We start from the raw sequence: 25,163 nt of genomic DNA on the forward strand, positions 1-25,163 counted from the left end.
CCTTTATGCCCTAATAACTTGGACCTCATAGATTCAACTCCTAACAGCTAGGAAAGGTTCCACAGCAGCAACCCACTGGGACCATTTGATCTGCTTTGGATCAGAATGCACCAGTCAGGGGAAGGGAAAAGGGCAAAGCCTCATCCCCACTCTTCTCCGGCCCAGGGAAGTCAGTCGGGGCTGATCTAGAGGGTCTCACCTACCCTGTAGCAAGAGAAGAACAAGTCAGCCAAATGTTTTAGACTCTGGAGAGGAAAGAAAGGACCCATGATGTCTCTGAGGTGGTAGTAGGAAGAGCCACAGAGTGTTTGACGGGCTACAGCCTTCTGAGGCTACAGGCGGGAACAGCAACAGCTGCCACCTTGGAGCCTCTGAGCACCCTAATGGCAGAGTGCAGCAGGCTTCAGTGGAGCAGGGCAATCACTGGAATGGCTAGAAGTGTGCCTCAGAGGATGTTCGCCAGCGCTGCTTTTGTCCCGCCATCCCCCGACCTCCCCTGCTTAAGCAGCAATCAGTGCTAGGCCACAAACCTCATCCATAGGTCTATTCCGGGAAAAGAGGCAAGTATCCTTGTCATTCACCCACATGGCCACAGGAGGCCACTGTTGCTTTACACCAACCAGCCAGTATTTCCATGTGGCATTCCAATACTAAGGAGACCATCTCTTTTAAAGGAATTGGGCAGCCGGGAAGGTCATATAAAAAAGAGTATCAAACTATATGTTGGCTAATTTTGTAGAGAAAGATCTTTGGCATTATCATTTCATCTCAGGCTGGGGAGATTGCCCTCCAGTTGCCGTGGGGAGATGGCTGTTGTCTGGGCTCTGGGAAGCAGCTGGAGCCTTCTTACGCAGGCTGGCACCTCGGGCGATGAGGTCCGCATAGCCCTCTTTGTGGGAAAAGGCATAGCTGGAGCGCCGCAGCAGTGAGTTCCGACGGAAGTGGGACCTGAGCTCCACATTACTGATCTGTGTTTTCCAGTCCTCGGGTTTCTGCAAGTGAGCAGGTGAGGAGGAAGAAGGTCACACCTTAATTTCTCTCCTGCCCAACTCAGGGGTGGAAAAGGCAAGCAGTTGTCCCCAGTACCCTACTGAGACTCTGAGTGATCTAGTGCTGCCTCTTAAATCCCCTATCCCCCCTTCTCCAACCTCTGCCCCACATTCTAGCAGGGATGGAAGTCCAGGGCCTATAGGGGGGCAAGAACTGGGATGCCCCCTGACTTTTCTAGGGACTAGACTTAAGTCCCACTACCTTCCCTCTCCCCCACAAGGCTGAACCATCTCTACCCACCCCCAACCCTCAGTCCCCTGTTTCCCACATCCTGAGGGCCCTCTCTGGAATGACGCCACCCATCTCTCTCAGTCATGCTTTAACCTGCTTAGAGGGCACTCACATCATGGATGCTGTTGGTGGCAATGATTTGACTGAGCAGGCGGATGGTCAGCGAGGGGATGGTGTTCACTGCCACGGTCAGCAGCACCACCAGCAGGATGTAGGGATCTGTCAGTGCATTTTGATTGGCAACTGGGGAGAGAGCCAAGCCCAAGGTCTCTCCAGGGGAAAGAAAAAGTTGAGAGAAGAACTAGACCTCCCAGAAAGTCCTGTCCTTTCCTCCTTCACCTCCTCCCAGTCACCCCAACTAGGAGAAGTCGGAAAGCCCTCCCCCAAGTTGCAGAATAGGGCTAGGACAAGGTTGTTTGAGTCAAGTCAAGCAAGTACAAGTACACCAACCAACTGGCTCCACCCCCCCACCACCACAAAGAAATCTGATCCCATCCAGAGTTCTCCGGAGGAGATTATGGAAGCTTTCAGAGTTCCATGAGAATCTCTGCCATATATACTCGATGAGTATATGAATACTGATGGAGCTAAGTGTTGAGATAAAGAGGTATAGAGAGACAGCAGGAGGAACGAAGGAGAGAGGTGGGTGCAGTCTGTAGGGACCCGAGTGCAACTAAATCAGATCACTGACCAATGATTTTGGAAAGCTTCAAGGTCCCTGGTTTCAACATCCAACTTAACTTCCTCCAGGGCTACCCTGAAGACAGACAATCCTTAACCCATGTAAAATCTGGCCTCCATGAGCTTTGGATCACACCACCACCCTGATGTTTGCTCCTATGAAACGTCAACCAACCCTCATTCTCCTAGAGCCTGCATCCAAGTTTCCACTTCACCTTTGGTCCCCAGCAGCCCCGACCTGAACCCAAAGAGAAACAGATGGAGAGGCCTGGCACTGACCCCTGACCTATCTGGGCAACTAGAAGATTGAAGAAGGTTCTGAGCTGGAACCAGCAAGTTCTCCCAGGGTCTGGTGGGGATGGGCGGTGACTCTTACATAGAAACTGGAAGATAGTAGGTGCCACCTTGTAAGCACGGAAGTTCTGGGTGACGTAGGAAAGGAGGCTGAACAGCAGCAGGCTGACTGTTATGGCTAGGGCAGACAGCAATGTCCAGAACTTGATATCCATCATGATCTGGTCAGAAAGGAAGCAGCAGAAAGGTCTGGTTAATCAAGGAGATGAGGAGAACAGCCCAGGACCTCCTCCTTGTTTGGTCACAGGGGAATTGTGGCATAAGGACATCATAACAGCATTCTAGATTATGATTCCTTTCCCCTTTTAGTACAGTGTTCTGCACACAGTAGCACTCAAATACCATTGATTGGTTAATTGATTGGAGATACCTGCAAAATCATTAAGGTAGCATTAGAGCTGGGCATACAAGAGAGGGGTGAGGAAAGGTTTAGGGAGGCAGAGTTGTGGCCAGAGGCAGAGGGGTGCCTCTGTCACCTGAAGTGGGTAGGGAATCCCTTAGGCTCAAAGGTGACACCCACTCCCCACCCCATTCCATTTATCCCAGCCCCTTTTGATCCACGGTTACCTCAACTATGACTGAGAGCAGAGCTGATGTCGCCACAGTGACTGCAAAGGACTGGTAATCACAGATGCCCCCAAGTCCGGCCATGTCCTCAAAGGCCCATAGGGTCACATAGAAGTTTACCAGGGACGTGGCTGTTCCATGGACCAGGGCCACAAAGAAGACCCAGTAGTTAAAGAGTTGATCCTTTTGACCCACACAATACTGTTCAGGGAACTCCAGGCATTTTCGGGCGCTCATGTCCTAGGGCAGGAGAAAAGAAGAGACACAGAATGGAGGTGAATCACCCCCATCCTCAAAGGGGACAGAGTAGAAGGGTCAGTAGAGCAGTTTGTTCTAGGGCTTGTGGAGCTCCCACCTGGGACCTCTAAGGTGTAAATTGCCCCCACAAGGGAACAAAGCTAGCCTTTCTGGTAGTCATTACAAAGGGTCTATCTCAGGCTATCAACAACTCAGTTTTATCCAGAACACTTCAATTACCCTCCCTCTCTTGTGCCATCTCCAAATTCTTGACCCCCTGGCAGCTAGAAGTCAGTTCACTGGGGCCAGAGAGTGGGCGAAGTTCAGGTATTTCAGCCCTCTCCCAGAGCAAATTAAGCACTAGTCAGAAGGCTTAAGGTTGGTGAGGCCTACCCAATTCAGGGACCACGAGAACCTCCAGACAGAGAGGGGATCTCTCTCCAATAGATCCAGTAAAGCATTAAACACCCTAAGACCTCTCTCCTCTCCCCCCGGCAACCCGCCTAGCCCTAATAGCACACTGAGATTGAGGTACTGACTCAACACCTACCCAAAGTGTTCAGAAATAGAACACAGAAAGCTGCTAAAATGAATCCTTTAAGGGAAAGAGGAAGATCTAGATGAGAGTTAGGGTTTGAGTTAAAAGTTATTAGGGAAATGGTAAAAGGGTTAGGGAGAGAGCTAATGGCTGGGGATATGTTAGGGTTATAACTAGGACTAAGGGTAAGGGTTAGGACTAAGTTAAGCTTCAGGGTTAGGGATAAGGTTAAGGTAAGGGTTAGGATTAGGGTTTAGATTACAGATTACAGACTACAGAGAAGCAGCATGGTTTAGTGGAAAGAGCATGGGCTTGGGAGTCAGAGGTCATGGGTTCTAATCCCGGCTCCACCGCTTGTCAGCTGTGTGACCTTGAGCAAGTCACAATTTCTCTGTGCCTCAGTTACCTCACCTGTAAAATGGGGATGAAGACTGTGAGCCCTACGTGGGACAACCTGATTGCCTTATATCAACCCCAGCACTTAGAACAGTGCTTGGCACATAGTAAGCGCTTAACAAATACCAACATTATTATTACTTTTATTATTATTAGATTAGGGTGAGGAAGAGTGAGAGGTCTAACGGTACAATAAGTGGCTTTTCACTATCAAAAACCAATGCATGTGATATCCCGATTTGTCTATCCTTAAACACTTGACTTTGCAGAGATGATTTGTGATCAATCCAGGATTCCTCCAGGAGCCCTTTTGGAGGCTCCCCAGTTCTACCCAAAGGCAAGCCCCTTCCCACCAGCCCTTCAAAGAGAAACCCGGGGGTAGGGGGGTGGCGATGGGGTGGGAGGAAGCATTAATCTTTTATATCCAAGGAGAATTACGCACCTTCTCCAGGAGTCCAATGGAGAGCACAGGGTAGGCGGTGTAGAAGACATTGAATAGCGCCAGGAACCAGGCCTCATACAGAGGCTAAAGAGGGAGAGAGCAAGAAAGAAAGTCCTTGAGTGACTTTAGGGGTAAAGGCCAGGGGAGGACTTCAGGAGAGTTAAGGTTGGGAAGACTTCAGGAAGGTTAAGAATCAGCATGGCCTAGTGGAAAAAGCATGGGCCTAGGAATTAGAGGATCTGGGTTCTAATCCCGGCTCCACCACTTGTCTGCTATGTGACTTTGGGCAAGTCTCTTAACTTCTCTGTGCCTCAGTTCTCTCATCTGCAAAATGGGGATTCAATACCTGTTTTCCTTCTTACTTAGATTGTGAGCCCCATGTGGCTTGTATCTACCCCAGTACTTAAAACAGTGCTTGGCACATCATAAGCTCTTAACAAATACCATGATTATTATTAAGGGGATATGAGCCCAACTTGGGATGGACAGGTGGACCTAAACTCCTGACTGTGCACCTGCTGGGTCTACAAGTCTCAGCAGTCCCAGACAATTGCAGATACACGCCCCGCCATGAATTACAACTCCACTCCCCGGAAGTGAAGCTGGAGACCCAATCAGGCAGGGGCTCCACATTCCCGAGGCTCAGCCCTGGTGAGACCGGGCACCAATTTTGGACTGATATGTAGCTCTAGTATGCCCTCTGAGGGAATCTGCAGCAGAAGGAAGAGTCAGAACAGAATGTCACTGGGAGCAGACTCCAGCTGGGGACTCTGTTTGCCTCTAGCCCATAGAATAAAGTCTGGGGATACACTGCTGCAGGGCTTGGGGGTACTTAGATGGAGCCCAACTAGTGGGTTTTCTGAGCCAAACCAGGCCATCGATCCAGCCATGGCTGGGCATCCCTGGAATGTAAAAAGCCAGGGGTTGGAAACACTGGGGAGAGGAGCAGGGACAGAAACATGAGGGGGTGCTGAGGGCACTGGGAAGAGAAGAGCAGGGGTTAAGGGGTATAGGGATAGTAGGGAAATGGGGCAGGATTTGGAGACAGTGGTGAAAGAGCAGGGACTAATGCTATGCTTCTGGGCATTTTTACACCCAATGGGGACCATGAACATTTCCCAGAAAATCTGTCTTTTCTGAAACACAGCTCAGACATGGTTTGTTGCAGCATGAGAGAAAGGGTCCTTAGGAAAAATCAGGGAGCACGGGAGGGAAGGGCAATCCCAGGACCTGCTGGGCACACCTGGGCAGTGAAACCATTGTAGAAGGCAAACCAGATCTGCACCATCATGCTGGCAAAGGTTTTGTAGAAGAAGTAGCGGAGAAACTTGCAGATGCGGAGGTAGGACCAGCGCCCGTGCACCAGGAGCAGCCGCTGCAGGTAGGAGAACTGGGCCAGAGCATAATCACTGCTTTGGACTGCCTGCATGCCTTCCTGCCCGCTGATCCCCACCCCGATGTCAGCCGCTGCACAGAAGTGATAGAGCAGAGTCAGGGTGAGGAGCAGGGACAAGGAGGCTGGTGGGGGGTGGTGGTGGACATGGCTGGAGAGGTCAGCCTAGGAAAGGCAGGCTCCCTGGGAGCCAGGATTCCTAGGCCCTATTCCCAACTGACTCCCAGGTGGATGGCAGTCAGATAACTGCCTCTCCCCAAGCCTCAATTTCCCATCTGCCAAACAGAAAGAATAACTGGGCAGCCAGGTGCCAGTCCCCTTACCCATATTCCAACCACTCAGCCAGATTCAGGACAAAACAGATTGAGTTTCCTCTCTTGGGTTGTACTCTCCACAGGGGCAGTATCCCAAGCAAGAATAAGCTTGGAAATTTTCAGTCCACAGCTGGCTGAGCATCTCCCACCAATCACAAGTGTACAAGAGTCTGAGAGGGACTAATACAAAGGGGCTCCAGAAGAGCTTTCTCTCTGTTTCCTGAGGCAGATGCAGTTGGCACCTTCCCCAAGACCACCACTGGCACCTTCTCTAAGGCATAGCTAGCACCACTGGACCCTTCCCCCCATCCTCCAACCACTGCTGGGCCTGTCTGTCAGCTGGGGCCCCCTGGCTGACTGGCTGGTAGAGGCTGCTCACTCTTGATCATGTTAATATCATTGGCTCCATCCCCAATGGCCAGGGTGATTGCTTGCTTGTGCCTCTTGACCAACTGCACAATCATGGCCTTCTGTTTGGGGGTCACCCTGCAGCAGATCACTGCTTGGCACTGAGTGGCCAGATCCACAAAAGCTCTTTCCCGTAGGGTCTCTGGATCTTCTTCCAGTCCAAACCCCAGCTCCTGCTCTTGCTTCCATCCCCACCCCGCACAGCATTTTTGTAGCCTTTTCAGAGGCCCTAGGGTCCTCTTCTTCTTTTCCTTCATCTCCCCAGCATGCAGCAGCATCCTGTCCTAGAAGGGGAAGGATCTATGAGAGCCCAGCAGAGATTAATATACCCTCAGCCCAGCCCCAGGCTTGTTTATACTCAATCCCTGCGGGGAGGGGGATCCCCTGAAAAAACCTTGGCCCCTAAGGCTGGATGAGGAATAGAGGCAGGAGCCATCTCTGAATCACTTCCCGCCCCCACCTCTCTGCCTTTATCCTTTCTTGGAGCAGGGCATAAGGGTCCCCTGGACTATTTTCAGCTCAGAAACTTCATCATCCCCTAACCTGTTTCCCAGCCCTGACCCTTGATGTGAGCATACTGTTCAGGGATCCTTTAAAGGCAGAAGAGAACCCCCCCAACCCCACTCTGCTCCCCTACTCAGTCATCCCTTTTGGAAAGGCTTAGGTGAGGGGTAGCCTGGAGGTGGCAGGAGGTTGAAAAATATTGCCTGTCTAATTTCCTTCCTGACCAAGGACTCTTCTTCTTCAGAGGAACCCTGTAGGGGTTCTGATCTGGTCTCACCTCAAGGTGAGCTGGAGTGCCAGGGGGGCATTCCCAACCTCATCCCTTCTTCTCTGACTCGAAGTCATCAAGCCTGTCATGATTTCTAGGGCAAAGGATTCTACCCATTCATATTCTCCCTACAGGGCTCTAGGGTCCATTGTTCCCTGCAAGCCACAGACAATCCTGTGTATGCAAGGCACTGCCCAGATGTGACTTCAAAACAGCCTCACAGGAGCTGTGCTGGCTGGGGATTCAATCTGAACTCCCAGCTAATCAGGGGCTCGAGTGGAGTTTTTTTCAGTAGGGTAACTGGGATATTTACCAGGAAATCTCCAGTGACCACCAGGGCCATCTTGTTGTGTCGTCTGGGCCTTGGTTGGCAGAACTTTTCCCTGGTCAGAGGCTCCTGGCTGTTGCTAAGGTTGTTGTTACTCTCCCAGTAGGCATCAAGCATCTCACTGCAGGGATGGAGAAGGGGTAGGTAACTCTACTGCAGATGCAAATGCAGATGTAGATTGGGGTAGGTAAACAATGGCCTGAGGAAGAACTTGTGCATACTATTCCTGGCTCAGTACCCACATGGCCGGTGGCCTAGGGTGGGTGAAGTTCCTATTTTCAGACTGTAAGCTCCTTGGAGGCAGGGAACATGTCTACCAACTCTGTTGTACTCTCCCAAGAGCTTCGTACGCCACTCTGCACAGAGTAAGTGCTCAATAATTACCATTGATTGATTTTCTGGTTCTCGGTTTTTCCATCTATAAAACAATGGTAAATTCCTCCTTGCTCCCTGCAGTTCTGTTGCACTTGGACCTCTTGGAAAAGCAGTCTCAGCAACTCTTGACTGTGGGTGAAGGATTGTGAGGGGGTATGAGGACTCTACACCTGGTCAGATCCATATTGGGATGCCAGTTTGTGTCATCCCCATTTAAAAGGGACTTGGAAGAATTGGAGAAGGTCCAAAAGAGGGCAACTGAAATTACGAAAGGGACGGAAAATGGATTCTGTGAAGAAAGGGTAAAGGAATTGGGATTGTTTATTTTGCAGAAGAGAAGGCTGAAGGATGATTTTGTGTTTTTTAGTCTCTGAAACGTTTCTATGGGGATGCCACTGACCAATTGCTCTCCATGTTGTTGAGGTCTGGGCAAGAAGAAATAGGCTTATGTTAATCAATCAATTAATGGTATTTATTGATCACTTACTCTATATTCAGGGCATTGTGCTAAATGCTTGGGAGAGTACAATACAAAAGAGTTGGTAGACATGTTTCTTACCCACAGCAAGTTTACAGTCTAGAGGATTAAAACATGAGCGAGGCTAAGGAGAATTAAAGAATAATTTATCAGGGTGTTTGACCTTGGAACAGCTAGGCAAGGAGATTGTGAAATCACCACTTCACCCACAGATGGGTAAGAAGATTCCCCACTGTCCTGCAGGATGGCTAAGTCATTCTCCTGCTTTCTGGCAGTGGATTGGACCGAATGAGGCTTGAAATTTCTTCCAGATTTTTTATTTGATTTATTCACCATTCCTGCTCCAGGATTCATGGCATCTTTCTCAGATCTTTCTGAAATCCCCCTGAACCAGGGCTGCCTTCAGATGTGGGGCTGTGGCCGTTGAAAATTTGAAACCATTCAACCTAAATTAGCCTTGGAGGAAGTTGGGGGGTTGGGGAGGGCAAGCAAAGAGATTCCCCTGGATTCCTCTAGGTTTGAGGGTTCAAATGTCAAATGTTTGCTATCGCGTTACAGGAGAGGGCAGCAAATCCTCATACCCAGAACTTAGGGCAGCCAAAGGTTTAAAACCAGCCCTGCCATGAACTAAACACTTCCCCATCAGAACCCTCCTTTACCAGATCTCCTTCTCCTCCAGAACTTCCATGTCATCCGACAGCAGTCGACATGCATAACCAATGTTCACTGCCGTCTCTGCAAAACAGAATAGCTCTCAAACTTTTCAGGTTGAAGACCATTCTCAGGGGCAAACAATCCCTGAGGGGGAATTTGCATCACTAAACCCTGAAGCTTTCCCTAAGGATTTTCTTAGCAAGATAGCAGTCATCAGACATGCATTGTCCCAAGGGTCATCACCCTCACCTCCTCAATCCTCTTCTGCTTCCACCTCTACATTTTCCTCCTTCCCAGCCATTTCTCAAGAGGAGGACTCACATCTGTTACTATTCATTCATTCATTCAATCATATTTATTAAGCACTTACTGTATGCTGAGCACTATACTAATAAATGGATTCTGTCCCTGCCCACAATGAGCTTACAGTCTAGATGTGGTGAAACAACAGACATTAATATAATAAATAAATTACAGATATGTACCTCAGTGCTATGGGACTGGGAGGATGAAAAAAGGGAGCAAATCAGGACAACACAGAAGGGAGTGGAAGAAGAGGAAAGGGGAGGGTTAGTCAGGGAAGGCCTCTTGGAGGAGATTATACCCACAGTAAGGCTTTGATTGTAATTGTCTATTGGATTTGAGGAGGGAAGGCGATCCAGGCCACAGGCAGAACATAGGCAAGGGGTTGGCTCTTTCTGTGCCCTGGATCCCGACCCCTCTCACCTTTCAAAAGCACTGGATAATTTGCCGGTATGGGCCCAGCCTTAGAATGAGTTAATTTTCCCCCAAACTAGTTTGGCTTAACCCACGTCATTTTTTCACAAATGCTCAACAGCCCCATTTGTGCTCCCTGGTTGGCAGGGCCAGACAATATCCTCAGAGGCCAGAGGGAGGATTTAACTGGGGTTGAATACTGCCGGTTAGCCAAGAGTGGTAATAGTAGTAGTAGTAGTAGTAGTAGTAGTAGTAGTAGCAGTAGTAGTAGTAGTAACAGCAGTCCTTATTGAGCACCCATGGAGTACAATGAATTGTACTGTTTGGGAATTACAAAACAAGCAAGTGACATATTCCCTGCCCACAAGAGCTTGCATTCTAATGACAAGGAGTTTACATGATAATGACCCCAAGTCTCTAGGCCTTGTTTTTGTTTCCATGGAACACACCTTGTTCCCTCCTAGCTCTTGGTAGGACTCACTCTTAGAGAGTTCATCCACTTGCATAGGTTTGGTTACTACCAGTGCTTAGAACAGTGCTTTGCACATAGTAAGCGCTTAATAAATGCCATCATTATTATTATGTGGATGATTCTCAAATCTACCTCACCAGCCCCAACCTCTCTCCTGCAGTATAATCCTACATTTCCTCTTGCCTAACAGGATATCTTAACTTGAATGTCCTGCAGACACCTCAAATGTAACAGGTCTACAACTAAACACTGCATCTTCCTTCCTAAACAAACTCCTCCACTTAACTTTGCTATTTCTGCTGACTTCATGATCATCCTCCCTGCCTCAGAAGCCCACAACCCTGGTGTCATCCTTAACTCCTCACAGCCTTTTAGCTCTCACATTCACTTGATTGCTAAATCATGCCAGTTCTTCCTCCACATTTCCCAGACATGCTCTTTTCTCTTCCCACAAATGGCCAATACCCAAGTTCAACTTCTCATCATCAGATTCCTCTATCAGCCTCCTCACTGGTCTTCCAGCCTCCAGACTTTCCCCACTTCAGTTTTGACTATATGTTGTTACCAATCAATCAATAAATGGTGTTTATTGAGTGCTTACTGTGTGCAGAGCACTGAGAATTTGGGAAAATACAACAGAGTTGGTAGGTGCAATCCCTGCCCACCAGGAACTTATGATCTACCAGGGGAGACAGATATTAAAATAGATTAGGAATAGGGGAAATAGAAGAGTATAAGAATATTTACACAAATACTGTTGGGCAGGGTGAGTACCAAAGTGCTTAAGAAAGCCATAGCCAAGTTCATAATCGACACAATGGGGAGGGCCAATTGGGGAAATGAAAGACTTAGGCCACTTGGAGGAGATGCGATTGTAGGGAGAGTGGTGGACTGTCACATACGAGGGGGAAGAGAGTTCCAGGCCTGAGGAAGAATGGGGCCAAGGGGTTGGTGGCAGGATAGACAAGAGTAAGGTAGAGAGTAGGTTGGTGTTAGAGGAGTGGAGTGTGTGGGTTGTGTTGTAGTAGGATATCAGCAAAGATAGGGAAGAGGGACAGTGCCTTAAAGATGATGGTAGGGAGTTACTATGTGAAGTAGAGACGGTTGCCTATCCAGGATAACCTTTCTAAAATACCACTCAGACCCCATCTCCTCACTCCTCAAAAATCTCAAATGGCCACCCATTTTCCCTCCACATTAAGCAGAAATTTACCACTGGCCTCAAGGTTCTCCACCAGCTTTGTCCATCTTACATATCAGCTCTCTTGGCCCACTAACCCCCAGCTCGCACTCTCCATTCCTTCCAAGCTCACTTTCTCTAACTGTCCTTTGATCCCCACTCTCCCATGACCTCCTCCAGATGAGTCCACCAAGATCACAGGCAGGCAGGCAGCTCTTCCCATCTTCCAAGCCTTCCTAAAATCCTACTTCCTCCAGGAGGCCTTCCTTATTTAACTCCCAGGGCCTCAAGTCCCAGCAACCCAAGAGCCATCATTAACTTTTGTGTACTTAAATCTATCCTCAGCACTTATGAATATTCAGCTGTTGACTTTCTACTACCCTTGCTACTACCAGCTCTATCATTGTTCTCCCTCCTGCTCCCATTATATGTAAACAATTTGTACCTACCTGTCTGTCTCTTCCATTAGATTGTAAGCTCCTTAAGGACAGAAACCATGTCTTTTGTTTCTACGGTAGAAGTTAAGTTCTCCCAAGCACTTTATTCTGTGCTCTGCCGCCCCCACCCCCACCCCCACCAGTAGGTGCTCAATAAATGTGACTGCACAATTGACAGCTGGGCAGTTTAGGCTAGGAACTAAGGCTCCCAGACCCACCTTGTTTGTCCCCCGTCAGCACCCACACTTTGATATTTCCTTTCTTGAGCAGGTGGATAGTGTCAGGGACCCCTTCCTGTAGCTTGTCCTCAATGGCAGTGGCCCCCAACAGCTGGAGAGCAAAGCAGAGAGGTGTGGTTTGCCACCAAACATCCTCTGCTACTGTCAGATTGATTCCCAGCTGGACAAGAGCTCCAGGATGCTGAGTCTCCCTTTCCAGCTCACATACCTGGAGATCTTGTTCAATCTCCTCATACACTTTGTCTAGCTCCTGGGCCCGATTCTGCAGCAGGACACTGGCTGCATGATGCCGCTTTTTCCACTCTTTGTACACCTTCTCCTCCACCTTTTTGCTGGCTAGGCACAGGGTCCTCAGTGTCTCTTCAGCAAAGGCCTGCAGGGGATGGGAAGGTGGGGAGGTGACAGGGAGGGTGGGCACAGCCCCCACCAACTGTTCCAAAGGGCCCTCTCAAACCCTTGGAGACCGCTGGGGCATTGGGGATGCTGGGATGAAAGCCTAAAAGGACCAGAGGAGTACTAAATGATGGGTCAATGCCTTCCTCATTGACCCATCTTCCCCCAACCCCCGACCCATAGCTACAAGAACCAAATTCAGAAGACATAGAGACACCCCCCCACCCCCCGTCCCTCGAGAAGTCAGCCGATTTCTAAGTTAGAGGTGGACTGTGAACCTGCCAATGAGCTCCAGCTGAGGCTGAGGTATAAAGACACCCCAGGATCAAAGAGGTACAAGCCAAGGAGAGAGACGGGGAATGACAAGCACTAGCCACCAGGGCTCTACCCAGAGGCAAATTTGGAGATAAGGTAGTTACTAAGCAGAGGCCTCATCCTAGTTTCCCTCAGGGGCGAGAGGGATCACTTGGATCCCACAAAGGCCACCTGAGGAACATGCAGATTAAGGGAAAAGGGAGGAAGAAGAATGGTACAAAAGCCACCAGATGCCCCACCCCCACAGGAGCTGCCCCAGGTACTCACATCCAAGGCTTTTTCAGTGGCAACTTCAATGGGGTCATCATCCCGCAGCCTCTCAAAGATGACTGTGTCTGCGCCTTTGGTGTAGAGATGGATTGTCCCCTCAGGGTCTCTCACTGTATAGAAAAAGCACCCAGAGGCTTTGTATGTCCTCAAGTCACTTTCCAACATCTCTGGATGGGGTTTGTGTCTGGGAGAGGGGTTGGGAGGTAGGGGGAATGTGGAGAGGAGAGCATGGGACGAGGACAGCCAGGGGAGAAAACATTGGAGAAATGAATTTGGTTGGATTTGGGAGGAGCCACATGATTCTCTCCAATTTAGATAAGGGGAAGTGTCCTACTCCATGTCAGGGGCAGAGCTCAGGGATAGAACCCAGTAGTCCCTACACCACAGCCATTCTAGGTGGAGAATCCATCTTACAGAGAACAGACATCCTCTTGCGGACACTGTTGAAGTCCAGCATGGCCAGCACTTGGTATGTCCTCTTTACCCCAAGTTCACTGGTGGTGATGGTGTCCTGGGTCCGTGACAGAAACACATAGCCAAAATTCCGAGCAGCCGTCACCAAGGCCTCTTCATCAGGAGAAGCTGCCTGGTAGATCAGCTGGTCTGGAAAGTGGTTGGGGAAGAAAAATGGGTTCAGTTCCTGATTAGTCCATGCCCAAGCCCTAGGACACTGAAGGGTCTGTCCTGAAAGCAGGGAATAAAAGAGATGACCTCACAAAGTCCCTCCCAGCCTATGGCCCAATCCATACAGCTGTCATATCTGCCTACCCTGGAAATTCCCTGATTAATAGTGACAACCCAGTGTTGTAAGTGGGTATGTGTGTTTTCTCACATCTCCAAGCACCCCCCACCAAAAAAAAAAACCTGAAAAAAGTTCAATACTGAGAATCAAGAGACCTGGATTCTAATCTCAGCTCTGCAAGTAGGATTATGCCTGCTGGAGGCTGTGCTAGCAGTGGTGAGGTTTTCTAACTGAAGAACCACCTATGACATTCCATGAAGTGGACAGGCCCAGTAGAAATCCTCATATTATTTGGCTAACATGAGCAGTGAAGACCACAATGGTTACCAAGACAACCACCTGCTGGTTTATAGCACCATGGCCCTACATGGGTCTTAAACATGTTTGTTGGTTTGTTGTTTTTTTTAAAAAAACCTCTGTATGCCCTCCTTGATGTGTCGTCCTGCCCACTCACTTTTTTTGCACTCTGTGCCCTAGTGGGAATTCAACTGGCAGAAACAAGGCAATACAAGGGGTGCTACACAATCCACTTATACTATGCTCAGTCTACGCAGCTACACAGCTATATGCTACGCAGCTCTATACTATGCAGCTATATATATGCTGAGAAGCAGCGTGGCTCAGTGGAAAGAGCCCGGGCTTTGGAGTCAGAGGTCAGGGGTTCAAATCCCGACTTTGCCAATTGTCAGCTGTGTGACTTTGGGCAAGTCACTTAACTTCTCTGTGCCTCAGTTCCATCATCTGTAAAATGGGGATTAAAACTGTGAGCCTCCCGTGGGACAACCTGATCACCTTGTATCTGCCCCCCCCCACCAGCGCTTAGAACAGTGCTTTGCACAAAGTAAGCGCTTAACAAATACCATTATTATTATTATTATTATTACTATGACCAATTCCTATTCGTACAAGTTCTTGATCCCGAAATATCAGGTTTGAGGTTTATCTTGCATTCTTGATGAGAGATTCCATCTTTATCTCAAGTCCCCACGTACGAGTCCATTAAGGGAAGAAGGAAGCAAGAATGATAATACTCATTTTATAGATGGTTAGCTTGAGGTCCTAAAATGGTGAGTTAGAAGCAGTAATCCAGGACTCCTCACAAAGTCCAGGCTTGGAGTTGCTTATGCTACTAGGACAGAGATCAAATTATCTGGGGTACTATTGGTCAAAAGGAATTCTGATCCAAAATTTAAGGGCTTCCTTCTGTCCCATGGCCCTGATGCAATGGAAAATTTGGGCAAGATAACTCCATTTACATTAAATCAAATTACGATGGACAGTGTTCCAAGAGTTTCTTCCTTTGCAATTGCCAGAATTGAGATGTTTCTGAAGGGCACTTATCCTGGTTTGTCTGGTCCTATCCCTAGAAATGGTCTGCTCTGAGCTAAACTCCCATCTTCTTGCCTCCTGCCCACACAGGAAGCAAAGCCAAGTCAATTTTCTTTTCCATTAATGGAAATGAACACCCCCAGCCTGAGGCTGACCAATCAGCTATAATGTCCTTTTAATTTCCAGAACTACCCCATGTCTTGTGGCCCTAACTGTGTGTGGATGTGTGTGCATGTGCACATATGTTTGGTACACTTCTGGGAATTAAGAGGCTATTTTTCCTCCCTGCCAGCCCCAATCAATAGTATTTAATGAATGTTCAATATGTGCAGAGCACTGTACTAAGCATTTGGGAAGAGTACACTAGAATTAGAAGATACAATCTCTGTCCATAAGCCCCATCCACAGGCTTATTTTCATGGTCCCTGCTGCCCTGCAAGGGGAGAACAGAGACCATATAATCTAGCAGGAGAAATGGACATTAAAATAATTTACAGGTAGGGAGATGAAGGAAAGTGGATATTTAGGTGAGTGCTTAAGTAACAGGATACTTACGAAAGGGCTACAGGTGGTTGCAAGTACGTAAAGTCCGGGGTGTTTGTTGTGGGGGGTAAAACTAGTGGGGGTAGAGAAATTATTTGGGGAAGCTTTCCTGGAGTAGATGGGATTTCAGAAGGACTTTGATATGAAGGGGGGAGGGAATCCCAGGCAGGAGGAAGGACATAAGAAAGGGTCAGAGGTGGGAGAGACAAGAATAAGGCCTAGTGAATACAGCCCATTGTTGGGTAGGGACCATCTCTATATGTTGCTGATTTGTACTTCCCAAGCGCTTAGTATAGTGCTCTGCACACAGTAAGCGCTCAATAAATACGACTGAATGAAGGCATGAATAGGCTAGCTTGAGAGAAATGAAGAGTATAAGCAGGGGTGCAGGGGGGAAAGAGAATGGATAAGTAAGAGGGAGAGAGCTGAATGAGTGCCTTAAAGCCAATGGTCTGTAGTTTCAACTTGATGTGGTGAAGAATGGGCAACCATTAAGGGTTATTGAGGAGCTGGGAAGGCTTGTACAGAATAATGTGTTAGAAAAATGATCCAGGCAACAAAGTGAATTCTGGACTAGAGAGAGGAGAGATTGGAGGTAAGGAGGCCCATGAAGAAGCCAGAATATGACAAGGACCTGGACCATTCATTCATTCATTCAATCGTATTTATTGAATGCTTACTGTGTACAGAAGACTATACTAAGCGCTTGGGAAGTACAAGTTGGCAACATATAGAGACGGTCCCTACCCAACAGCAGGCTCACAGTCTAGAAGGACCAGCTTGTTGGCTGTTTTGATGGAGAGGAAAAAGTGGATCCTGGATATGTTGTGGAGGAAGAACTGGCAGAATTTAGTGACAGACTGAAATATGGGGTTTGAAAGAGAGGGAGGAGTCAAGGATAATGACAAAGTTGTGAGCTTCAGGGTTGGGAAAGGGGAGGGGATGGGGGTGTTGTCGAATGTGATGGGAAAGTTAGATGGGGGAGAGGAATTGGGAGGGAAGATGAGAAGTTCAGATTTGGACATGTTGAGGTTGAAGGGTCAGTGAGGCATCCATATGGTGATGTCCTGGAAGCAAGAGGAAATGTGAGGTTGCAGTGGAGGCGAGAGGTCAGGGAACAAAGTAGATTTGAGAGTCATTCACAAAGAGGTGGTAGAAGCCATTGGGAGTGGATGAGCTTCCCAGGGAGTGATTTAAAGCAAGAATAGAAGACAACCCAGAAAGGAGCCTTAAGGGACACCCACAGTTAGAGGGTGAGAGACGAAGGAAGAGCCAGTGAAAGTGACTGAGAAGGAAGTAAGAGGAGAACCAGGAGAGAACTGTGTGGGTAAATCTGTATATATGTATATACGTTTGTACATATTTATTACTCTATTTTACTTGTACATATTTATTCTATTTATTTTATTTTGTTAATATGTTTTGTTTTGTTGTCTGTCTCCCCCTTCTAGACTGTGAGCCCACTGTTGGGTAGGGACCATCTCTATATGTTGTCAACTTGTACTCCCCAAGCACTTAGTACAGTGCTCTGCACACAGTAAGCGCTCAATAAATACGATTGAATGAATGAATGAATGAATCTAAGGTAGGGTAGAGTTTCCAGGAGTAGGGAATGGTCCACAGAGTCAAAGCCAGCCAAGAGGCTGAGGAGGATTAGGATAGAGTAGAGTCCGTACCCCCCATCCATAACCTCATCTCCAGGATCCCTGCTGACCTGCAAGGAAGAACAGTAGGGAAAGGCAGAAAGCTATTTTACTGTCAGTCCATCTGAAATGGAGAGGGGAGATAGGATCAGAATCCCCTCCTGTTACTATAGCTCTGCCTGGGGAGTGTTCAAGCCAACTCCCCGATAGCCTGGTATCCAAGCTTGATGCTCCAGGGTTAGATAGAGTTCTAGTCTGGAGCCTTTGATGGATAGGGTTTCCTCTCCACTTCAAACTAAGGTTCTCCTGGGGGCAGCGAGCTGTTCCGTGCAGTCCTGTGCAGCCATTGTGCTTAGATGACAACTGGATGATGACCAGTTCCAAAGTAACCAAGATGAGCAGCATGACTTAGATGCAGGAGTACGGGCTTGGGAGTCAGAGGTCGCAGGTTCTAATCCCTTTTCTGCCTCTTGTCTGCTGTGTGACCTTTGGCAAGTCACTTCACTTCTCAGGGCCTCAGTTACCTCATCTGTAAAATGGGGATTGAGACTGTGAGCCCCACGTGGGACAGGGGCTGTGTCCAACCCAATCTGCTTGTATCCACTCCAGCGCTTAGTTCAGTGCTTGGCACATAGTAGGTGCTTAAATATCATAATACTAATAATAATCATTATTATTGCTATTATTATTATTAATAAGATACTGAGGCATAGGGGTGGCAAAGAATTTGATCCTTCAGTCAGGTGGTAGAGGGTGGGGAGGCAGAATGGACTACAGGTCAAGAGATCTGGATTCTCATCCCTGTTCATTCATTCATTCACTCATACAATCATATATATTGAGCGCTTACTGTGTGCAGAGCACTATACTAAGCGCTTGGGAAATACAAGTTGGCAACATATAGAGATGGTCCCTACCCAACAGCGGGCTCACAGTCTAGAAGGGAGAGACAGACAGCAAAACAAAACATATTAACAAAATAAAATAAATAGAATAAATATGTACAAGGAAAATAAATAGAGTAATAAATATGTACAAACATATATACATATATACAGGGGCTGTGGGGAGGGGAAGGAGGTAAGGTGGGGCCACTGATCTGCTATATGACCTCAGGCAAGTTATTGAATCTCTCAGGGCTTCAGTTTAGATTTTTCCCTAGTTAAACAGAGCTTGATCTTCCAGGGATGTTGTGAACAGTGTTTAATTTTCTAAGAGATGTGGAGCTCAAGCAGTTACACAATTTTACATTTTAAATGTGTAATGATAATTTGAATTTGGATAATGCTTTTATTTTTCCAAAGTATTTGCACATCCATTACCTCATTTCAGCTCATTCTGTAATGACTTTGAATGGGTGCCAAAATCAACATCATTATTGCCAGTGAAAACAATTTTGCTGAAGCTATGCCCAGAGGTGCCAGGAATAAGAACCAGAACACCCCAGTATAAATTAAGTACTGGTTGTGAAAGCCAATAGGCTGTACTTATAGTGAAAGTGCACTGGAAAATAAAAGTGCCCCCCAAATTCAAGGAATTATCTGGGGAAAGGCAAATCTTGAGAAAAAGAGACTCCATGCCCTCCTTGGTAGCCCAATCCAGAAATAAATTCTTTCTTTCTTCACCCGTAAATCCTGCCTGCTGTAGCTTAAATAGCTGTAGCTGTATCTTAGAGAAGCCGCGTAGCTCAGTGGAAAGAGCCCGGGCTTGGGAGTCAGAGGCCATGGGTTCTAATCCTGGCTGTGCCACTTGTCAGCTGTGTGACTTTGGGCAAGTCACTTAACTTCTCTGTGCCTCAGTTACCTCATCTGTAAAATGGGGATTAAGACTGTGAGCCCCACATGGGACAACCTGATCACCTTGTATCCCCCCAGTGCTTAGAACAGTGCTTTGCACATAGTAAGTACTTAAATACCATCATGATTACTATTATCATTATTATTATCATTATTATCAATTAAATGAATTTCTCATACAAAACCTAGTGGAATCAGTGAGAAGCTGATCACCACTTTCAGTACCACTGAAGGCTATCATTTGGTTGTCCCTCAGCTTCCTCTGGGCTAAATCATCTACATTCCTTTAGCACATCCTCCCATTTTCCAAACCTATGGGGCTCCCCACTCTAAGCCATTTCTAGCTTCTTTTCCCTTGGAAACCCAGAACCATTCAAGGACTCCATCGGCCTAGGACCATGCTTGTTTTGCCAACATTTGTAGTCAGGGTCCAGGCCCAGCTTCTCCTTCTCCTTTGCAGTTACATGGCCAACAAGAGGTTCTCCCAATCCAAGAGCTGACCTTTCTTCATCACCACCATTATTCTCATTAACTTCATTCATTCATTCAATTGTATTTATTGAGTGCTTACTGTGTGCAGAGCACTGTACTAAGCACTTGGGAAGTACAAGTTGGCAATATATAGAGATAGTCCCTACCCAACAACGGGCTCACAGTCTAGAAGGGGTCACAGTCTACTTCATCAAAGCCCTTTATAAGCTCCTGAGTGTGCCACAGTATTCAGTGCTGGACAACAGACTAATTTCCACCTTCAGAAGCTATGAAACATCTTGCCAGCCCAGGAGCCCTGAGCCTGAAGTGACCTCCATAGTAATTTGGAGCCATTGTTTGGCAGGTCAGTATCCACAGTGCTTTGCCTGATTTCAACCCTTTGATGTTACAGGAAAGGCTTGAATGGAATTTCATGCCTCAGAAGTGCCCCAGGAAAGCTAATGATCCCCCCAAAAATAGAGATGCCAACTCCAGGCACACAGGTTGCACTCATGAGGAGGTTTCAACTGCTGCCTCTGGGGTCACTTGGTCCTCTTAGAAAACTCATTGGATGCCCAGCATATCAAAGTGAATAACATTCTGTCCTAGAACATCCTGCTCCTTGGGGCCCAGTCCACAGCTTCCTGGAATAACCAGGAAATCAGGGTGAAGGAGTCTTGAAAAGAACTGAACTGAGAAACAGAGGCCTACCAAGTTTGTTTGGAGATGGGGTTGAGGAGGGGGCAGCCACAGATTCAACATTAGGAGGTGAGGGATAGCAATGTGAGTGATATAGATTTAGAGCATCCTGTTACTCAAAAGAAAACATATTCAATGTACCTGCCTTTGGGAGGGGGTTTAGTCCCAGGAAGAGGGGCTGAGATTGAGGCTGGTTAGAAAGATTTAGGAATACAGACCTGCCACAGGCTCAGGAGTATTTAGTAGTACAGCTCTTGAATCATGTCCAATGGGGCTGAGGAGAATGGGACTCACAGATTTCTGGCCTGGGGGCATAAAGGCCCTCTTCCTCAGACCTGCCCCTTACACTGCCCCCAGACCCAGCTGTAGTGCTTTCTGCTTTAGGCCAGGGCATCTCTACCCAGATGTCTCCTTAAATCTACCTCTCCAGCCCCAACTTGTCTCCTCTCTGCAGTCTCTCATTTCCTCCTTCCTTCAAGATATTTCTACTTGGAAGTCCCTCCAACACCTCAAATTCAATGTATCTAGAAACAGAACTCTTCATTCCCACCTAAACCCCATGCTCCCTGAGATTTTCCCATCACTATGGACAACACCACCATCTTTCCTGTCTCAAAGGCCCATAACTTTGGCTTTATCCTCAACTCATCTCTCTTTCAACCTATCATTTGGTCGTCCCTCAGCCTCCTCTGAGGCTTTATCCTCAACTCATCTCTCTTTCAACCTGCATAGCCAGTCACCGAACACTCTCAGTTTCACCTTCACAACATCTCTAAAATCCACCCCTTCCTCTCCATCCAAATGCCTACCACTCTTGTCCAAGCACTAGTCATATCCCACTTCTAGTACTGCACCAGCCTCCTCACTGAACTCCCTGCCTCCAGACTCTCTTGTCTCCAGTCCATACTTCACTCTTCTGCCAGGATCATTTTTCTAAAACAAACAAAAAAACCCTCCCCAATTCTCAAAAATCTCCAATGGCTGTCCATCCATCTGTGTATCAAGCAGAAATGTCTCACCACTGAGTATCAAGCAGAAATGCCTCACCACTGACTTTAAATCAACCAATCACATTTATTGAGCACTTACTCTGTGCAAAGCAGTGTACTAAGTGCTTGGGAGAATACAATATAACAAAGTTGGTAGACATGATCCCCACCCACAACACTCAACCAGCTCTCCCCCTCCTACCTAACTTTGCTCATCTCCCACTACATGCCACATGCTTCATTTCTCTAACATCAACCTACTTACTCAGTCTTGTGTTTCTTGCTTTCAATGCCTTGCACATGCCCTCCCTCCTGCTGGAAACTCCCTTCCAGGCAACAAGCCACCACTCTTCCCCTCTTCAAAGCTCTATTAAAACCATATCTCCTCAGGAAGACTTCCCTGACTAACTTCTCATCTCCCCACCCTATTCTCCCTTCTGCATAGCCTCTGCACTTGGGTCTGTACCCCCCAGCACTTTGATACGCCTCGTGGGCAGGGAACGTTTCTCTCAACTCTATTTTATACTCTCCCAAATGCTTAGTACAGTGCTCTGCACACAGTAAGCACTCTAAAATACCACTGATTGATTAAGAACAGCCGGCCTATTACTCCTAACTCTCAGGAAGACATGTGGCCTAGTGGAAAGAGCACAGGCCTGGGAGCCAGAGAACGTGGGTTCTAATTCTGGCTCAGCCACTTGCCTGCTGTGTGACTGTGAGCAAGTCACTTAACTGCTCTGTGCCTCAGTTTCCTCATCTATATAATGGGGATTCAATACAGATTCTCCCTTCCCTTTAGATTGTAAGCCCAGTGTGAGACAGGGTCGGTGCCTGACCTGATTATCTTGCAGCTACCCCAGTCCTTAGTACAGTGTTTAGCTCATAGTAAACATTTAACAAGTACCACAATTTTTATGTTATGGGGTGTGCTAACACACAGAGGCACCAGCAAATCTCTGAGCTGATGAGGTAACCCAGGGCTCACTATTTCTGCCAGTTAAATCTAGCTTCTTCTGGGGTGGCTTCATTTCACAGCAACAGAGTGCACCCCTCCGAAACAAGAAACAAAGCAAGCAGCCCTTAGGTAAACCATAGCAGAGAAGCAGCGTGGCTCAGTGGAAAGAGCACAGGCTGCGGATTCAGAGGGCATGGGTTCAAAATCCCAGCTCCGCCAATTGTCCACTGTGTGACTTTGGGCAAGTCACTTAACTTCTCTGGGCCTCAGTTCCCTCATCTGTAAAATGGGGATTAAGACTGTGAGCCCCTTGTGGGACAACCTGAGCACCTTGTAACTTCCCCAGTGCTTAGAACAGTGCTTTGCACATAGTAAGAGCTTAATAAATGCCATTATTATTATTATAGCAGGGGAGAGGGAAGGGAGGGAAATTCACAGGGGTGAGCCTAAATCTAAATCTAATTTGTAGGAGTCTAAATCTATAGCTGGGGACTCTGAGGTCTGTAGGGGGCAGGTGACTCACCCAAAGTCCTATCAAAAATCTGCAGCAGAGTCAGGAGGGAAGAGGATTCAGAAGTCCTGACTCCCAGACATGGCCAAGGAACTAGAAGTACTGGAGATGCGAGTGCTGCAATCAGCTGAGTTCATGGTTCATAGGCAGCTAAAAGGCTGCTGTGCCCAAGCAACAGCCAGTTTAGGGGAGGTCCCTATCAGACTGCCAGTTCTTCTGGCTTTAGCCACTCCAACACCCACTCTTTCTGCAGGAAGCTCAGCCCTCATCACCATCCCCTGCCCTCAGTCCCATTCTTACGATTGTTCGGAGCTGCTTGCAAGCAGGTGCCAAGCTGGAGATCAGAGCTCTCACCTTTTCCTTCCCTGGCTCTTTAAAAGCAGGGGAGACTGAGGCCCAGAGAGGGAGCATGTCATCCTCATAATTACTTAGGGAGTCAACATCTGAAAAGGGAACTGGGTCTTAGGGGCCTCTTGATGCCCACTTAGCCTCTACTGCCCTCCCAGAGTTAGCTTTAAGACTAAAAAAGTACACAAGTGCCCTACTCTGCTCCCTGCCTTGATACGGCTTCTTGTGTGGTCTTTCAGAGCTACTGATTCAATACCCATTCTTCCTCCCACTTAGACTGAGAGTTCCATGTAGCACAGGGCCTGGGTCCAACTAGATAGAACTTATCCTACACTGCCTTGATAACAGCATCAGCCTCCTTGCTGACCTCACTGCTTCCTGTCTCTTCCCAATCCAGTCCATACTTCACTCTGCTGCCCGAATCATTTTTCTACAAAACCATTCATCCATGGTTTCCCACTCCTCAAAAGCCTCCAGTGGCTGTTGCCCACCCACCTCTGCGTCAAACAGAAACTCCTTACCAGTGGCTTTAAAGTGCTCAATTACTCTGCTCCCTCCTATTTTACCCCGCTACTTTCCTGCTATAATGCAACTCACACACTTTGCTACTCTAATGTTAACCTACTTACTGTACCTGAATCTTGTCTATCTCGCTGCCAACCTCTCACCCACTTCCTGCCTCTGGCTTATCATGTCCTCCCTCTTCATATCTGGCAGAAGATCATCCTCCCCACCTTCAAAGCCTTACTGAAGGCACATCTCCTACAAGAGGCCTTCCAGTCAGTCAGTCAATCATATTTATTGAGCACTTACTGTGTGCAGAGCACTGAACAAAGCACTTGGGAGAATATAACAGACACATTCCCTGCCCACAACATGCTTACAGTCTAGAGGGAGAGAGAGACATTAATATAAATAAATTACAGATATGTACATAAATGCTGTGGGACTTGCAGGGGAGGATGAATAAAGGGAGCAAGTCGGAGTGATGCACAAGGGAATGGGAGAAGAGGAAGGGAGGGCTTAGTCAGGGAGGGCCTCTTGGGGGAGGCTTTGATAGCAGCAGCAGCCTCATAAGGCTTTGTAGGGGGCAGGGGGAGAGTAACTGTCTGTCAGATATGAGGAGGAGAGCATTCTGGACCAAGGGCAGGATGTGGGTGAGGGGTAGGCACCAAGATAGTCGAGATCAAGGCACATTGAGAAGGTTAGCATTAGAGGAGCAAAGTGGGTGGGCTGGGTTGTAGTAGAAGAGTAGCAAGGTGAGCTAGAAGGGAACAAGGTAATTGAGTGATTTAAAGCCAAAGATGAGGAGTTTCTGTTGGATGTGCAACCACTGAAGGTTCTTGAGAAGAAGGGAAACATGGTCTGAACATTTATATAGAAAAATGATCCAGGAAGCAGAGTGAAGTATGGACTGGAGTGGGGAGAGACCAGAGACTGGGAAGCCAGCAAGGAGGCTGATACAGTAATCAAGGCGGGATAGCGTAAGTGATTGGATTAATGTGGTAGCAATTTGAATAGAGAAGAAAAGGCAGATTTTAGCAAGGTTGTGAAGGTCTACCCAACAGGATTTAGTGATGGATTGAATATGTGGGTTGAATAAGAGAGAAGAGTCAAGGATAATGCTAAGGTTATGGGTTCGAGAGACAGGAAGGATGGTGGTGCTATCTACAGTGATGGGAAAGTCAGGGGGAGGACAGGGTTTTGGTGGAAAGATAAGAAATTCTGTTTTAGATATGTTAAGCTTGAGGTGATGGGAGGACATGCAAATAGAAATGTCTTGAAGACAGGAGGAAATGTGAGACTGCAGAGAGGGGGAGAGATCAAGCCTTCATTTCGTCTTCTCCCACTCCTTTTTATGTTACCCTTGTGCTTGAATTTGCCCCTTTTATTCAT

General features: G+C 47.6%; 1 protein-coding gene across 1 annotated transcript in view; it reads right to left on the bottom strand.

The window, feature by feature from the left end:
- Positions 1–731: 731 nt before the first annotated feature.
- Positions 732–25,163, bottom strand: part of ATP8B3 (ATPase phospholipid transporting 8B3) — a 60,553-nt gene continuing 36,121 nt past the window's right edge. Inside the window, exons 14-26 of the mRNA XM_038771265.1 lie at positions 13,656–13,844; positions 13,239–13,351; positions 12,472–12,636; positions 12,243–12,354; positions 9,224–9,299; positions 7,697–7,832; positions 6,583–6,895; positions 5,740–5,963; positions 4,497–4,580; positions 2,884–3,123; positions 2,339–2,477; positions 1,394–1,524; positions 732–992 (exon numbers count right to left, since the gene is read on the bottom strand). Coding sequence (XP_038627193.1) covers positions 759–992; positions 1,394–1,524; positions 2,339–2,477; positions 2,884–3,123; positions 4,497–4,580; positions 5,740–5,963; positions 6,583–6,895; positions 7,697–7,832; positions 9,224–9,299; positions 12,243–12,354; positions 12,472–12,636; positions 13,239–13,351; positions 13,656–13,844 — 2,156 coding nt within the window. The 3' untranslated portion in view covers positions 732–758. The remainder of the gene's footprint in view (positions 993–1,393; positions 1,525–2,338; positions 2,478–2,883; positions 3,124–4,496; positions 4,581–5,739; positions 5,964–6,582; positions 6,896–7,696; positions 7,833–9,223; positions 9,300–12,242; positions 12,355–12,471; positions 12,637–13,238; positions 13,352–13,655; positions 13,845–25,163) is intronic.

This window comes from Tachyglossus aculeatus, chromosome X2, assembly GCF_015852505.1.
Source record: "Tachyglossus aculeatus isolate mTacAcu1 chromosome X2, mTacAcu1.pri, whole genome shotgun sequence".
Lineage (NCBI taxonomy): Eukaryota > Metazoa > Chordata > Mammalia > Monotremata > Tachyglossidae > Tachyglossus > Tachyglossus aculeatus.